This window comes from Thalassophryne amazonica, chromosome 7, assembly GCF_902500255.1.
Source record: "Thalassophryne amazonica chromosome 7, fThaAma1.1, whole genome shotgun sequence".
NCBI lineage: Eukaryota > Metazoa > Chordata > Actinopteri > Batrachoidiformes > Batrachoididae > Thalassophryne > Thalassophryne amazonica.
The window spans coordinates 80,483,443-80,501,160 of NC_047109.1; the positions used below are offsets into that span (position 1 = coordinate 80,483,443).

Here is a 17,718-nt window from a genome sequence, read left to right on the forward strand (position 1 = left end):
TAAACGCAACACTTTTGGTTTTGCTCCCATTTTGTGTGAGATGAACTCAAAGATCTAAAACTTTTTCCACATACACAATATCACCATTTCCCTCAAATATTGTTCACAAACCGGTCTAAATCTGTGATAGTGAGCATTTCTCCTTTGCTGAGATAATCCATCCCACCTCACAGGTGTGCCATATCAAGATGCTGATTAGACACCATGATTAGTGCACAGGTGTGCCTTAGACTGCCCACAATAAAAGGCCACTCTGAAAGGTGCAGTTTTATCACACAGCACAATGCCACAGATGTTGCAAGATTTGAGGGAGCGTGCAATTGGCATGCTGACAGCAGGAATGTCAACCAGAGCTGTTGCTCGTGTATTGAATGTTCATTTCTCTACCATAAGCTGTCTCCAAAGGCATTTCAGAGAATTTGGCAGTACATCCAACCAGCCTCATAACCGCAGACCACGTGTAACCACACCAGCCCAGGCCCTCCACATCCAGCATGTTCACCTCCAAGATCGTCTGAGACCAGCCACTCTGACAGCTGCTGAAACAATCGGTTTGCATAACCAAAGAATTTCTGCACAAACTGTCAGAAACCATCTCAGGGAAGCTCATCTGCATGTTCGTCGTCCTCATCGGGGTCTCAACCTGACTCCAGTTCATCGTCGTAACCGATTTGAGTGGGCAAATGCTCACATTCGCTGGCATTTGGCACGTTGGAGAGGTGTTCTCTTCATGGATGAATCCCGGTTCACACTGTCCAGGGCAGATGGCAGACAGCGTGTGGCGTCGTGTGGATGAGCGGTTTTCTGATGTCAATGTTGTGGATCGAGTGGCCCATGGTGGCGGCGGGGTTATGGTATGGGCAGGCGTCTGTTATGGACGAAGAACACAGGTGCATTTTATTGATGGCATTTTGAATGCACAGAGATACCGTGACGAGATCCTGAGGCCCATTGTTGTGCCATACATCCAAGAACATCACCTCATGTTGCAGCAGGATAATGCACGGCCCCATGTTGCAAGGATCTGTACACAATTCTTGGAAACTGAAAATGTCCCAGTTCTTGCATGGCTGGCATACTCACCAGACATGTCACCCATTGAGCATGTTTGGGATGCTCTGGACCGGCGTATACGACAGCGTGTACCAGTTCCTGCCAATATCCAGCAACTTCGCACAGCCATTGAAGAGGAGTGGACCAACATTCCACAGGCCACAATTGACAACCTGATCAACTCTATGCGAAGGAGATATGTTGCACTGCATGAGGCAAATGGTGGTCACAGCAGATACTGACTGGTATCCCCCCCCCAATAAAACAAAACTGCACCTTTCAGAGTGGCCTTTTATTGTGGGCAGTCTAAGGCACACCTGTGCACTAATCATGGTGTCTAATCAGCATCTTGATATGGCACACCTGTGAGGTGGGATGGATTATCTCAGCAAAGGAGAAGTGCTCACTATCACAGATTTAGACTGGTTTGTGAACAATATTTGAGGGAAATGGTGATATTGTGTATGTGGAAAAACTTTTAGATCTTTGAGTTCATCTCATACAAAATGGGAGCAAAACCAAAAGTGTTGCGTTTATATTTTTGTTGAGTGTATATACATATATATATATACATACATATATATATACATACATATATATACATATATATATATACACATATATACATATACATATATACATATATACATATACATATACATATATACATATATATATATATATACATATATATATATACATATATATATATATACACACATACATACACACACACATACACAAAATATTAAGGGGAAATAAGGAATAACCCTGTTGTGTCTGATGATTTGTGGACAATAATGTTGGATTTTACAGTCGCAAATTGAGTTTTTCCTGTAAAACGGGCGGCTATTTACGAGCATAATCCAGCATTAACATCCACAAATCATCAGATACAAGGGGGTTATTCCCATTCTAATCCAGTTCCAACATTTGCACAGATCCGTGACAATCACTGAAGGCTACATCTTAATCCGCATAATAATATAGCTTGGTAAAAAATTACTCAAACAAAGGGTATGGTCGGCTTGTCAAAGCTTACCATGGCAACAGCGTCTTCATGTCAAACTGGAAATTCTATGAGCAGAATCCACATCACTACTTTTGTATGGTAGCTTAAATTAATCCATTTTAGTGTCGTTGCTCCGCCAGTTGTTTTTTTTTTTCCCTTCTTTCTTCTTCTTCGTTTAATGGCGGATGGCAACTGCTCGCTCTCAGCTGACAGCGCCATTACTGACATCTGCGCAGCAATGTATACGGACAGGGCATGGAGTAACACATTAAATGTGAAATGGTTTTAATATTTTGCCACCGTTTACATGATATTTTATGGTCTAAAATCTCACACGATTAACAAATCAGATTTGCGGAAAAAAGGTAATTGGATTAGAATGACAAATGAAATACATGTGAAGTATACACAGCATAATATAACAGAATCAACTGGCTGCTCATCCAAGAATCAGACTCTTGGTGTGTGTAATTACCATGCCTCAGCATAAGCAGTACTTGGCAATCACATGTAAGAAGAATACTTTGATGACAGTGCTGCGGTCACACAACATGTAGTTACCTTGACTCAAAACAGTCAGCTTGGCTTGTTAATACAAGACCTCAGCAGGCACAATAAATGTGCCTAACCTTTTGCACAATAAACCGCAGTAACCAGTCACAACATGTCAAATTATCTGATGCAAAAATAATCCTATTAATTCAACATTGTGATAAAGAGCTATTACACAGCACTTGCGAAAGTATACATTTGTGACATTTCCACCATCATATATCATTTTGGTAAATCATCATAATCCTTACTGATGTGTAATATCTGCTGCTATCATACACATAACATTAGGGTGGCCAGAAAATGTATAGGAATTTTTTTTTTTCAAATTTGATATCACGTACCCCCCCTATTTTGTGAGAATCATTGAAAAAAACAATGCCTGTGAAATTTTAAGCCAATCCAATAAGTGGAAGTGGTCTCCCAGAGGCATTAAAAAATCAGTATAATTCAGTAGGATTTGACGCATATGAAGTCTTTGTCCAAAACTATCACAAAAGTTCAGTTTAGGTTGTAAAATATCAATTACAAACTGATGCAAAATCATCTCTCAAGCCAGTCTCAAGCATAAGAGATTTGGAACAGTTCGGTAGGGGATCAGCCGGATCACACACACATGCACAGGGTGAGAGCTCATGCTGACTCTCCATGGAATCCAACCTCCCAGCTGAAGTGCACCATGTATCCTACCCATCTGAAGAGCTCCATGCTTGATATTGCAACCACAGTCTTTTTCATGAAGAAAGCACAGACATTCAGAGGTCACACACAACAAAGCAGTATATGCAAGTATGAAAATCATATTTTATTTGCTATCATACTTAATCATTGAACACTGCTAAATTGCTCAATGCTTCAGAATGTTAGTGTGAACTATAAATTATTATAGTAATATTCTTAGTATATAATCACTTATGTTTATTGTAATAATCTAAAACATTTGCTAACTGTTCTTTCAGAGTTGTACAAAAGGTGCAGTTGATTTCAATGAAATCCTGACTAAAAGTGACGAGCAGCGACAACTGCTGTACCAGGTGGTTGAGCACCACTGAAAACTAGTCCCAACAACAAATGCTACAAAGCAACAACTCATATGAATTCAGTCTGTTACTGTTTGATTACTCATGCATGTCTGAACTAGAGACAATCTGAAACACCGCAGTTAACTGTTGTTCTCATATTATGACTGCACGCTGAGAGTAACTTTAAATTGTTTGATTCTTTCAGCATTGAAACAGTTTTCCTATATTTTAGATATTAATGTACTACAAAAATGGTTCTTTCATGTTACTTTTTCAATAATAGTCTGATTTGTTAAATTATTAATGCTGTCACCTATACTGGTTCAATAACTAACAGGCCATTGGTTCTACAGTTTAATGTTAAATAAAAGTTTGTTTAAGTGGAAATATTGTGTAAGTTTGAATAAAAGTTTAAGTGAAACATATAATCGCTGTAATACTTGTGTAATAGCATTAACGAAAATGTATCTATTTGTAGAAAGTGATATAATTAAATCAATAAATGTTCATCATATTTTGGTTCTGATGCATTTTGTTCTTGATTATATTGACCAAAGGTTAAATTCAGTCAAATTGGAAAGAATAGAAATCTTTATGTAGTGTAATGACACTGGCATTATTCTGGACGAGACTCACTTAAATTTCTAATTTTGCAAAAAACAGTGGGGCCTTGGGAGATCACTTAGACATGATGGATTTTCATGAAATTTTAACAATATGTTTTCTTCACCATTTCTCCTAAAATGAAGGGGTGTGCGACTTGAAATTCAAAAAAAAAATTTTTTTTCAGCCACCCTAACATAACATTTTTAGGTTATATATTTTTTACTTTTTAGTGAGTCACTGTATAATGCAGTGATTTTCAACCTTTTTTGAGCTGCGGCACCCTTTTTATATTTACAAAATCCTGCGGCACACCACTGTCATGTGTCACGCACCACTAACTCGACTGTCTCTACACAGTGCGTTAGCACGTTAGCAACACGTGCGGTACAGATATGACGTAACATAGTATACTATAGTCATGGAGCTGTATATGAGAACTAGAGAGCGCAGTCCCAATGCTGCACACTAAACGAAAACGTCCCTTCATGGACAGCGACATGACGTCTCCTAACCGGGCAAAATATTGACGAAGTACCCGGATGTTAATGCATTTTCAATGGGGATTCGTGACTGAACACACTCAGAAAAATGCTCGCAAAATACGTGTTAAAATGCCATTTTGTCCTGGATATCGAGCCAGTAAAATTAAATTACATTAAATTAATTCAGGAAAGTATTAAACTTACTCTGACACACACACATTCACAAATATTAGTGTTGAAAGTTACACGGATCTGCGCTGATAAGCTACGCTGCTCGGCTGAGCTGCTGCTGTTCAATGCAGCGCGGCTCCTAAAACCATTACAATACATTTATATATATTATATTTTTACATAATTATCCTTTATTGACCGAGTTTCATTCATGAAGTCAGCGGTGTGTGTGTGCACATCTCTGTGTGTGTGGCAGCACAGCGCGGGTCATTAATCTCATTATTTTAAGGTGCAAAAAAAAAAAAAAACTCCCCAGTCTTGTCGAACAATTTTTAGTCACTAACGACAATAATTTTAACTAGACATTGGTCTAGCAGTGGAAAATATCAACTAGACATAAGTGAAATTAATGATCCGTGTCATCGGGCGACACAGGTACGGCAGGAGACATACAGCTGTTTATCATCCAAATATCACAGACAAAGTGACAACAATAACTAAAACAACTTACTTATGGAAGGAAATATTGTCTCCCTTGTTCCTCCGTTTGTGACTTTGCCAACATGCGCAGCTTTCCGGCATATTCCACGTGTTTCTTGACGAGACTAAGTGAACTTCTATGCACACAAATCACTAACTTGCCCGGAATTAAAATGGCGATCACGCCTCCTTGTCAGCACACGGCTCAGCGCTACTGCGCGCTTTGCTGCCATCTACTGGAATAAAAGAGCTTTACACCATCTGCCACACTATTACAGCACATACACCCGATAAGGTTGATATTTGCTAATTGCCCACGGCACCCCTGACGATCGATTTCTGCACCACTGGTATAATGCATTGTAGATGTTTGCCATAATGCACTGTGCAATGAAGAATGCTTGCTGTTTTTAATTTGGTAATGAAGCACTGCTTACACCATTTTTGTTACTGATATAGGTGCTGCAATGAATGAACTGCTTACACACCATCAGGGTGCAGGATTGGGGGTTAAACTGAATGTGAGCTTTACACACTTTCCAAATAATGGTAGTCATATGTATCTGATCCTTTTTATTGTATTATTGTTATTTTAAATACTATTGTCATGTATTGTTTAAGCACTGATTGATCCAACAGATCTATTCTGAGATAAATTACTAAAAAGGTACTTCAATTCAATTTCAATGATCCTGCAAATTTGATGTTCTGTGCAATTAAAACTGGCTATGACACCTCTTAATGGTTGTTCCCCCAGCCCTTGGGACCCCGGCCCAGTTGGTACCCTTTCTCAGGCGTGTATGGAAGACTGGGTGCCCATGACGGGTAAGATCCCATCTTAAACCCTGGGACAAGCTTATGGCCCAGTCATACACCACTTAATGAAGGGTGACGAAACCCTGACGAAACCAGAAATCTGGACTTTCATTGACATCGTTTAACCTTCGGCAGCTTCGTTCCTGCAGCGGTCACTTCATCACGATTTTTAAAGGCAGGCACAGTCACGATTACTCGACCTCGTCTCTGTGGGATTCTGACTCACTAAGACTGGCTATGAGGGTACAGCACAGGGGTACTGTGGTGGGGTCAATTTGCCTGTATGCCTACATGCTTGGCAGTGTAGTGGTTTGATTGGAATATTGGATCATTGCCCGGAATTGAAGTGTCATATTGACATCAGCCTGAATTGGTAACAGTAGTTTAAAGTGTTGACCTCAGATAGCTGAGGTCAAAAGGGGGATTTGAAGGATATATATCCTATATGCACATAATAATCAACATTTATCAATGCTTATCAATCATGTAATCAATAGCTAAGGTTAATTACGCAATATTTATTATTGGTCCAAATAATTTTGAGTTGTATGTCCAAATATGTTTGAGCTGTGAATTCTTGTATGTTTTTTTTTTTTTTTTAGACTGTTGCTATGCAAAGCTAATTAGAACAGGATGTGAAACTGCCACGTAGGTATGTCTGGAGTATGTGCAACTTTGAAATGTCAAATATATCTGTAGTAGTTTCTGCACAAACAACTCCTTATTATGATAAGCCCTGAAGGAATATATATCCTAAATGTGCTTAATTATGTATTAACCATATATATCCTAACTGTGTTCAATTGTGCTAAAAAATATGTATTAACCATTTGTGCTTTTTTCCCAGTTATTTCATTTTAGCGTGTTTTATTCATTATTGATTTATTCTTTACTGAGCTAAGGATACTTATAATTACACAGTATGTATTAATGTTTGTGAAGTGATCATTCAAGCATATATTAGTAGAGCATGTAACTGTGCAGATTTGTGACAGAAAGCAGAACCTGCGCGGGGTGAGAAATGTCCTGTCAGGACGTCTAGTTTCTGTTGTGTAAGGCGAGTTGGTATTTTGAGTGTGAATGTGAAATTGTTGGCTTAACCGCGGGCTTTCAGAGAAAATAGCAGAAGTTCATGTGAATGCCAACCGTAGCTGCTAGGTAAAAGGCTTGGAGTCAGATGGAAACATTGCCTGTCAAGTAAAGAAGACAGCACGGTGCAGTGGGCATGACCAGGCCCTGAAGAAGATGGGAAGAGGACCCCAACATTCTAACATTAGAATATTGTCTAGACAGGGTGGACCTGAAAGATATTATAAAGTGGGGTCCAGGGTTAGATATCTTGGTCTCTTCACGCTGACATTTCCTCACTGATGAGCTGCTAAACTGCTACGTCAGGGACAGACTGCTGAACGGATCCACAAAGCTTTGTGTATGGTAAACTGATCCTACTCATCCTGTAACTTAAATTCTGTTACTGTTAAATTTGTTACTATTAATTCTGTTTAATAAATCTCCGTGTGGAGGACTATCTACACCGGGATAATTGTGTTCAAATTTAAATAACTTGTCAAATCCTTCTTTCAAATCAAACGAATGTGCAGACTGAGGTGACGGGGGGAGGCAAGGTCACAGGAGACCCCCACAATCCAGTCTAACAGAAATCAAATCTATGTATCTGAATTGACCTAAGCACAAGTTTTCACGTCTTAAATGTAAATAATGGCGGAGAAGTCGGCCAGAGAATCAACAGTGATTACAAGCGCAGAGCATGCATTTTCCACTGATGGCGAGAGACCGCTGCAGCACTTCAACATTCCAAGATGGGCGGTTCAGCGTTCCAGGTCACGTGACCAAATTACCTGTCTATTATGGGATGTCTATGCTGCTGTCTGTCTCTACCCAGAGTGAGGGGCTCAGCAGTCCGCTCACACCGGGCGAGTCACAGCTTTGTCTTTGGCCACACTGACAAACAGTTTCTGAAAGATTCTCTCAGCAAAAGTCCACTCTTTCTTCTGTGTTTTGCTCAGACTCGCATTGAGTGTTTCGCTTTTTAATTTTTGTTTTTTTGGGCAACACGCAATGCTTCAGAAACACTGTAACTTCAATAAAATAAATAATAATAATAAAAACTGACTGCGAGGCTTGCATGTTCAACCTCCAGCTGAAATGCATCTGCTGAAATGCAGAGAAAGAGGGATTAAAAAAAAAATCATGCAGGGACTCAGTTCACCAACCTTTAAAAAAAAAAAAACTCAAAAATGGATACATTTTAAAAGTTGGGGAAAAAAAAACCCAAAACAGAAACCACATCCCATCGCCATTTCAGCAAAATGTCAACACGTGTAAACTCCAGTACCAGGATAATTTCATTGGTGAGGAGTTAGCAAATGACATGTCATCACATATCATGTTACAGTTGTTTTCTCGTAGTAAGAGAGTTTGTATGATTTTCTTCCACAACTGGGCTTCAAACATGCTCCAGCAGACAGCCCGAAGCAAGTGAAGACATGGACATTCGGAACCGGGCTGGAAGAGCAGCCGGCTCAAGATTACAGAGGGAGGTTCTCATCAGTCGGGCTTGTGGCCCAGAGGAGAGATGTGCGGTCAGTAACAGACATTAACAGATGGTGGCAGTGACAGAAAACAGCATTTGGAAGAAAAGTGCTTAACCAGTGAAGTCCCACAAAAACAACATATGAAAGATATTATTATTGTTTTTCCTTTACATGAGAGACCATGACTTCAGGTTGCAGGTGAGCCGGTAACAGTGGCAGCATTTGGAGGAATAATGTTGAATCAGTCAAGTTCAACAACACGGAGGATATTATATATATATATATATATATATATATATATATATATATATATAAAATTTTTCTTTATATGAGGGACTGGAATGTCAGTTTCCAAACCAGCGAAGTGGGAGATGTTAATGGTCCAGTCCACACCTGACAGCTGTTGTGTCCTGTCCCATGCACATTAATGAAGAATGAATAAAAACTGCCCAGTGTGAAATCGATGTCTCTTGCCCACAAAAGTGTCCCGGTTAGCGACTTTAATCTGCAGAAAGGCGAGTTACGATTTATATCTTTAAATGGCTTTGATGAAGGTTGATGAATAAATTGTCAAATCAAAAAAACATTGCAAGATGACGCCACAATATAACGGCGCTGTGATGGCAGTATAACGGGGCAGCAGCATTATTCCACTGTCTGGGGAGAACTTTGATGCAGCATAACTACTCTCCAGTTTGCATACTGTGGATGGAACAATAATAAAATGTTTGAAATAGGAGATTTTCTTTGTTGTTTGTTTTAATAGCCAGTGCATGAGAGTGTTCATGCACTGTACCTCCTGTGCGCACAGCCATGATGTCCCACGCAAACTCCGATATACGCGCCTGTGTATTTCACACACGAAACTCCAATATATGCGCCTGTGTATTTCACACACGAAACTCCGATATACGCGCCTGTGTATTTCACACACAAACTCCGATATACGCGCCTGTGTATTTTACACACAAAACTCCGATATATGCGCCTTTGTATTTCACACACAAACTCCGATATACGCGCCTGTTTATCTCACACACAAGGCAAGACAGATTAATGACAGCAATGATCAGGTGACACATTAAAATGTACATTGTGCTCAGTGTAGAACTATGGCACAGCTGTCACACTTGGAGACATTTATTCTTAAAGAAACAAGCACAAATTAAACTGTTAAGTCATCAAACATGCCCGATGTTTACAATTAATTTTTTTTGTTTTGTTTTATTGATTCTATGTGAGGAGGTGGCAGCCTCTGTGTTGGTAGAGCAGCAATCTGTCAAGTGCAATATGTTCATGCCAAGGTTTCAAACAAACAAAATACAGATGCTACCAGCACCTGCTAAATTTCCTTTTAACCTTGATAAATCATGTGTGTGAAAAGCTCCATATTTGCATGTTCCCTCCCACAGTTTTGCACTGTAACAACAAAACAAACTGCATATTCCTGAAGGCAAATGCAGGAAATGGACAACTTACAGACTATTTTGTGCATTTGAAAGATGAAACCCTCAGTGCACTCTCTCTGAAAATATGCATGCTCTTTTTGTTTTTTGCAAGTGCTATGGTGGTTGCAAACCTTTAGAAAATCATTGCCAACATGTCATAAAGGTCATTGTAGTAGTGATACCTTGAGATTATACCAGGATGCTATTATTAACCAGGACACATTCCCACCAAGTTATGCAAATTGGGGACTATGGATGGAAATTAGCATTGTGCTAAATCCAGCGTATTTACGTTAAATTGTGTGCCCTATATATATATATATATATATATATATATATATATATATATATATATATATATATATATATATATATATATATATATATATATATATACACATACATACGAGGGTAGGCTGAAAAGTTCTAAGGCTCCCCATGAAGGAGTAATGCATTAACTGCATTATAGTGAGCCTTAGAACTCAGAAAGTAATAAATTTCAGTAATTGCACACCATGAGTGCCATAAAACAAGACAATTAAAAATAACAGCACATGCAAACACTAAGAACCCATTAAGTATGACAATGAATATAATACTACTGATTATAAATTAGAGAGAACAGATGTGTCTTAAGTCTTGATTTAAAAAGCCACGACAGAAACAGAAGGTCTTAGCTGGTAAATTGTTCCACAGAATAGGCATATGATGTGAAAAATGCTCTGTGGTTCAGTGACCTCTGCTTTACCCATGAGATACAGTGTAATCCTGGATTCAGAGTATGCTCGTCCATATGTGAGCAAAATAACGTATAATAATATTTTGGAGTCAATATGGATAAAATGTGGTAGAAGGGTTGTGCTGGTCAAGGTTAAGTGGTTCAATTTTGGACCGAACTGAACATCACGCACAACCACGTTATTATGGTATTACTGAATGTCAATCAATTTGTATGACTTCATGTCAAACATGTGAAACATGGGTGTCTATCAAAGTCAACTAAAAATGCAATTAAATCACTTTGGTTTCAAAGGAAGTATTGGAACTTTTTATAGTGGCTTTATCATCTCTAAACCAGCAACACACTTGTTTGGATGGCTTAAACATGAGAGAAAAGTTCTGACCTCTCCATTATAACCATCTTCAATTGGATTGAGGACTTTATGTTCAACAAAACCAGTAATTTGAAGACATCCACTTGAGTTCACAGAACATCTGATATTTTTTACTCTTTCTTACATGTGATAAGTCAAGTCAAATCAAGTCAATTCTTGGAGCATGCACTGGTATCACCGATTGCCACATCTATGACACTACAGAACCACCTTGGGTCCTGGATGGCAATTACTCGGACAGACAGCTGGTCCATCCTCACCTCTTGAAAATAACCATCTATCTGCCACAACTAAGTGAAGCGTTCCAAGTCACTGGTAGGGATGGGTATCGAGAACCGGTTCCTTTCGGGTATCGTGAAGAAATGATTCGATCCACCGACATCAATAAGCTTTTTGCTTAACGATTCTGTTATCGGTCCTTCAGAGTGGCCATTATTTTGGGGGGTGTTTGTCACGAAAATTATAATTTCTCTACATTGATTACGGACCCGCTGCAGCGCGGCTTTGCTTTGAACCTTGAACCAATCGAAGCAGTGGTTCAATCTATTGCTTTGTTTATTTTTTATTTCTTTCGCTTAATTTTCCCCCGCTAAAACCCTAAAGAGCATACGTCTGTGAGTATTATTTACCTTTTTTATGTTAAACTGACCTGTTATGGTCTTCTGAAACAGTTGATAGATGTATTTTATAACTTAAAAACGGGAGCGATGCTAACACGTTAGCATGTCTACGGCATTTTCAATGTTAAAAGTTTGCAGCTGTCATCACGTTCGGGTGCATTTGTTTTCAAATTGTAATATTTTTTAAATTTATTTTTGTTTATATATTAATAATCTAATGATTATTATATACAATATATACTTATTATATACAATTTTAGATAAAGAGACAAAAAAAAAACCTGAATAGAAACACAAAAGAAAATATAAAACCAACTAACAATGAACATAAATAAATAAATAAATACATACAGAAATAAATAAGTGTTCTCCTGTGAACACCTAGTGACTCTTACACCTCCATTTCATCCCTGTCTTATTTAAGTTTAATGACAGTTTGTTTCGGTCAAACCATATTTTCAATGTGTTAATTTCTTCAGTGATTTTCTCCAGAACTATCTGCAAAGCTAGAAAACTGCTGCATCCTAGTAAGAGCAGAATACTACTGGAATGAATCTGAATAAGGAAAGTTGTTTTTTTTTTTTCTCACCTAAATGGATGCTGCACTCACTCCAGTTTATTGTCTGGAATAGTCTCAGATTGCATTTCAGAGCTTCTAGAATTGAAACATTTTTGTGCAGGTGGTGTTGGGGGGTAATTTTGAGTTTCAGCTTTTTTTTTTTTTTTTTCTCACCACTTTCATCCCTGAATATGTCACTCGTGAGTCATTTTTGTGCGGATTAAAGTTACTAACTGGGACTCCTGTCTTGCTGCGAGAAAGAAATGAGAATCGTCCTCCGTTCTGTTCACACAGCTCCAAATGCTGCGCGGCTCCCTGCCAAGTCAAGTTAGAACAATAGAGTCCAGTCGGAATTAATAACTTCAAAGCGAAACACTGTTTTCTTTATTTTTATTTATGTCCAGAGATCAAGATGCAGTGACCAATTTCATATTTATTTACTTTAAGACTCAATGAAATACATAGAAAACCTGTAAAGTCTTCTTTTAGTACAAAATTCACGAGGTATCGATAAGTGAATCAATAAGGAATCGGATCGATAATCAGAATCGATAATGGCATCGGTATCGATAAAATCTTATCAATACCCATCCCTAGTCACTGGGGTCCTCAATACTCTGCCACCTGTGTCAATGTCAAAGTTGACGTTTCTTCACAATGCAAGTGATAATTGTCTGAATCTCCTTAAAGCAGACCTGCATTAAAATAAATGCAGTCAGATCTTTGGACCAAAAAATGACATATTTACACATAAGATCCTTATGAATGTAGTAAAGTAAATCTGCAAGCCCAGATCTGTCATTCAATGGAGAAATCTTCATTTAAAAATGAGAAATTTACAGCTAAAATTTAGCCCTCCGCAAAACTGTCATCACATCCGGGATGCTGCCGAGACGTCAGGGAGCGATGCATTTAATCATTAGTGATTGATCTCTGCTCCCCTCCACAGCATGTCTTTTTCCTGGTTCTCTCCCTCAGCCCCAACCAGTCCCAGCAGAAGACTGCCCCTCCCTGAGCCTGGTTCTGCTGGAGGTTTCTTGCTGTTAAAAGGGAGTTTTTCCTTCCCACTGTCGCCAAGTGCTTGCTCACAGGGGGTCGTTTTGATCGTTGGGGTTTTTACGTAATTATTGTATGGACTTGCCTTACAATATAAGGCGCCTTGGGGCAACTGTTTGTTGTGATTTGGTGCTATATAAATAAAATTGATTGATTGATTGATTGATTGAAAAGACCCTATACCAGCATGCATTGCGCGTGCCAACTGTAATTTGTGGATTTATGTCAGTTTGCATCTGCACCTTTTTCTTGTCTTATACGGAAGGATCTACTTTTTTATAACTTCATATTGTCTTGCGGCACGTTTGGTGAGTACACATTTCTTTTATTTGTGCTTGAAAATTATTTTGGGGGACTTTTTCATACGCCCGTTTGATTGAGGGGTGTTGCAATGAAAATCTACTGTCTTTCGCCTCCGGTGTTACTGTTGCGGGGTACGGAGGCAGGACCCGCAAAGAATCCAAGTCTTTAAAAAGATATAAACCTCTCTCAGTGGCCATGGAGCTCTGCGGCTCCGATTACCGAGACGTGCAGCGCTGCGGATTTTGCCGCAAGAAGTCTGTCCTTGCAGCAACAGGTGTCACCGGCCGCTCCGCATCAAAACAGCGAGCGTAGTCTCTGGACTTTTGCCAAGTTGGCTGCACCTCCATTCAGTAGACAGGGACGTGGTGCCGGCTGCACAGCAGACACGGGGGCGATGTGAGTGGCCCGCTTCAGAGTTTACCGAGCACGCAGACTCAGTAAGCGCAGCGGAGGCAGAGAGCGAGGCATCGGGGAAGAATGTCGCCCGCTGTCGATGTCGCCGCTGATCTGAGCATGCAGAGCTGTATCTCATTCATTGCAGCTTACTTTTGGATGCTGATACCAGGATGTGTATAACAGTAACATTACTAACAGATAAAATCAATTTCAATGCGGGATCGGACTGAAGGCGGGAGCGCTCCGTCTTCTGCCAGACGTCACTGCAATGTCCCAGATGTACAAACAGTTTTCGCTGAGGGCCAAATTTTAGCTGCAAATTTGTCATTTTTAAATGAAGATTTCTCCGCTGAATTACAAATTTGGGCTTGCAGATTTACTTTATTGCATTCATAAGGGTCTTATAAATACATATCAGCTATTTCTTTCTGAGATCTGACCACATTTATTTCAATGCAGGTCTACTTTAAGTAACTGTCTGTTGGACACAAAGTCATTCCAGCCGTACCCAAGGATCCTCTGAAGAAACATGGAACCAAAGACATTTAGTCGTTACACCAGCATCCAGGTCTCACAACCATCAGACAGCACCAGGACTTGGACATTCATTCCCCGACAAAGATATGGGTATCTGCCAAACACCACTGCTTAATGACCTTGTAATTCCATATGCCAGACAAAATTAAATGGGCAACTAATCAATGCTGAAACAATTCCCAGCTAGCAGAGAACATAAGTGCAACATTTCTGGGAGTTTGCAATCTGGTTAATCGTGGTAGCATCAATGGCCACAATGTTACTTCTAGAGCAGAGATTGCACCCTCCCAGCAATGTTGTAGCTACGTTCCGTGCTAGCTGTTGTAGCCTTGTGGCTAACCTTCTCAAGAAATCAAACAATTAACTCAAGGGCTATCTTTTCTGTACAGGATTGCACTTACAGATGCATGCAAAACTATGCACCCAAGCACAGAATAATGGGGTCAACAAACGGCTAGGTTACTGCAGGCCATGCATTAACAAAGCAGTGTGCAAAAAAGCAGCCAATGAGACACAGCATTACTGAGAGTAAGGCCAATCAGAGCTCATGAGAAGGCATCCCTCCCTCTTTGCAAAGCCTTCTTCCACTCCATCATACACTCAGACACATTCAAGCGCATGTAAGCAGCGTGTTCCTCTCCATAGCAACAGAGCCGGACGTCATCACCTCTGTTCATCCTTACACACAAGTGAGGACTCAACTTTTCCATCGACTGCGAGACACAACAGCAGTCATGACATAAATCTGACTTGTACAGTTTTTTAAACTGAGAAGATACACTTCATGTGAGGCAGAGAGACCACCTGGTTTCGATGCTGTGAATGGCAGCTGTGTTGTGACGGGAATGTCTAATGATCCCTGACTTGTGTCTCACAGACACTTCTTTCACGAAGCTGTTCCTCCGCTCTGCACCTCCAGCATGACAGTGCAGGCTCACAAGCTTACGGTGAACCCCGCAAGAAAAAAAAAAGAAGTGAACCATGCTTTCATTTCCACTCACACACACGGTTACGAGACATTAAAGAAGTTATAACCCGTTTTAAATGAAGCTAGCAGCTACTTACACCTCCAGAATCCTGTCCCCTTTGGAGATACCGGCTCTGTCGGCGGCACCTCCCGGTAAGACCGCGCTGACGTGCTGCAGAGGAGCGTACAGCTCGCCGTTAATGCTCCGCAGCTGCCCGCCTTCGCTGACTTGTCCTCGAACATTAAAACCGTAGCCCGAGTCAGACTTGACGATGCGGACAAGCCGTGGGCCTGAAGAAACGGTGGTTGTTGCCATCTGGCAGCCGGTGTCCGGTGTGACGGTACAGCCGCCGCCAGAGCCGTTATGGGAGGAAGGGTGAGGAAAGGGAGAACCCGGCGAACAAATCCCATCTACCTCGATGTCCGCCATCCTTTCTATGCTACTTTGTGCATTCACGTAGACGCGGGTAACGTTAAGTCACCTACAAACATTAACTAGCAGCAGGCTAATCGGCTCGGCTAGCTAAATGAACGAGATGTAGCGGAAAAGACCGACAAAATCCGAAGTTTCACGAGACCGCACACACATCTCGCACAGTACAGATTTCAGTCAGAGCGTTACTTTGAGGCTGAATAAATTATTTAGGCTAAATCATTGTGGTCTGTCTGAGTCACATAAAATTATTTAGGCTAATATATAATTTATTTTCTCGAAAAGGTAAAGTTAGTATTTATTTAATAAATTCCTCTCACTCTACTTTATTCGGGACACAAAAGACGATCCACAGCACAATAGAGACAAACAAAAACAAGAGACAACTAAATACAACAAAAACATCCACAATAGCAAAATGCTATACATATTATTCTATTATTTCATTATAAATGACTGTCCCTCCACAGAAGGCCATATCTTGATCTTTCAGATAAATAGATAGACTCCACATAAAGAATGGAAACACTTGTTTGGAGTACAAAATGTTTTCACTTTGCAACAGGAGACATTTTTGAAGGAGCTTGTGTTTAAATGATACAACCCCTGGCAAAAATGATGGAATCACCGGCCTCGGAGGATGTTCATTCAGTTGTTTAATTTTGTAAAAAAAAAAGGCAGATCACAGACATGACGCAAAACTAAAGTCATTTCAAATGGCAACTTTCTGGCTTTAAGAAACACTATAAGAAATCAGGAAAAAATATTGTGGCAGTCAGTAACGGTTACGTTTTTAGACCAAGCAAGGGAAAAAAAAAAATGGAATCACTCAATTCTGAGGAAAAAATTATGGAATCATGAAAAACAAAAGAACGCTCCAACACATCACTAGTATTTTGTTGCACCACCTCTGGCTTTTATAACAGCTTGCAGTCTCTGAGGCATGGACTTAATGAGTGACAAACAGTACTCTTCATCAATCTGGCTCCAACTTTCTCTGATTGCTGTTGCCAGATCAGCTTTGCAGGTTGGAGCCTTGTCATGGACCATTTTCTTCAACTTCCACCAAAGATTTTCAACTGGATTAAGATCTGGACTATTTGCAGGCCATGACATTGACCCTATGTGTCTTTTTGCAAGGAATGTTTTCACAGTTTTTGCTCTATGGCAAGATGCATTATCATCTTGAAAAATGATTTCATCATCCCCAAACATCCTTTCAATTGATGGGATAAGAAAAGTGTCCAAAATATCAATGTAAACTTGTGCATTTATTGATGATGTAATGACAGCCATCTCCCCAGTGCCTTTACCTGACATGCAGCCCCATATCATCAATGACTGTGGAAATTTACATGTTCTCTTCAGGCAGTCATCTTTATAAATCTCATTGGAACGGCACCAAACAAAAGTTCCAGCATCATCACCTTGCCCAATGCAGATTCGAGATTCATCACTGAATATGACTTTCATCCAGTCATCCACAGTCCATGATTGCTTTTCCTTAGCCCATTGTAACCTTGTTTTTTTCTGTT

General features: G+C 39.9%; 1 protein-coding gene across 5 annotated transcripts in view; it reads right to left on the reverse strand.

Annotated features, from left to right (window-relative positions):
* The window catches only part of snx27b (sorting nexin 27b), a 48,250-nt gene extending 31,967 nt beyond the window's left edge, over positions 1-16,283 (reverse strand). For 2 of the 5 annotated variants that reach the window (XM_034174744.1, XM_034174745.1), the window contains exon 1: positions 15,849-16,280. In XM_034174744.1, coding sequence (XP_034030635.1) covers positions 15,849-16,180 — 332 coding nt within the window. In that variant the 5' untranslated portion in view covers positions 16,181-16,280. Of the gene's footprint in view, positions 1-15,848 lie in introns of all 5 variants that reach the window. The other 3 variants (XR_004561863.1, XM_034174746.1, XM_034174747.1) reach the window with 3 other exon arrangements.
* Between the last annotated feature and the right edge of the window lie 1,435 nt (positions 16,284-17,718).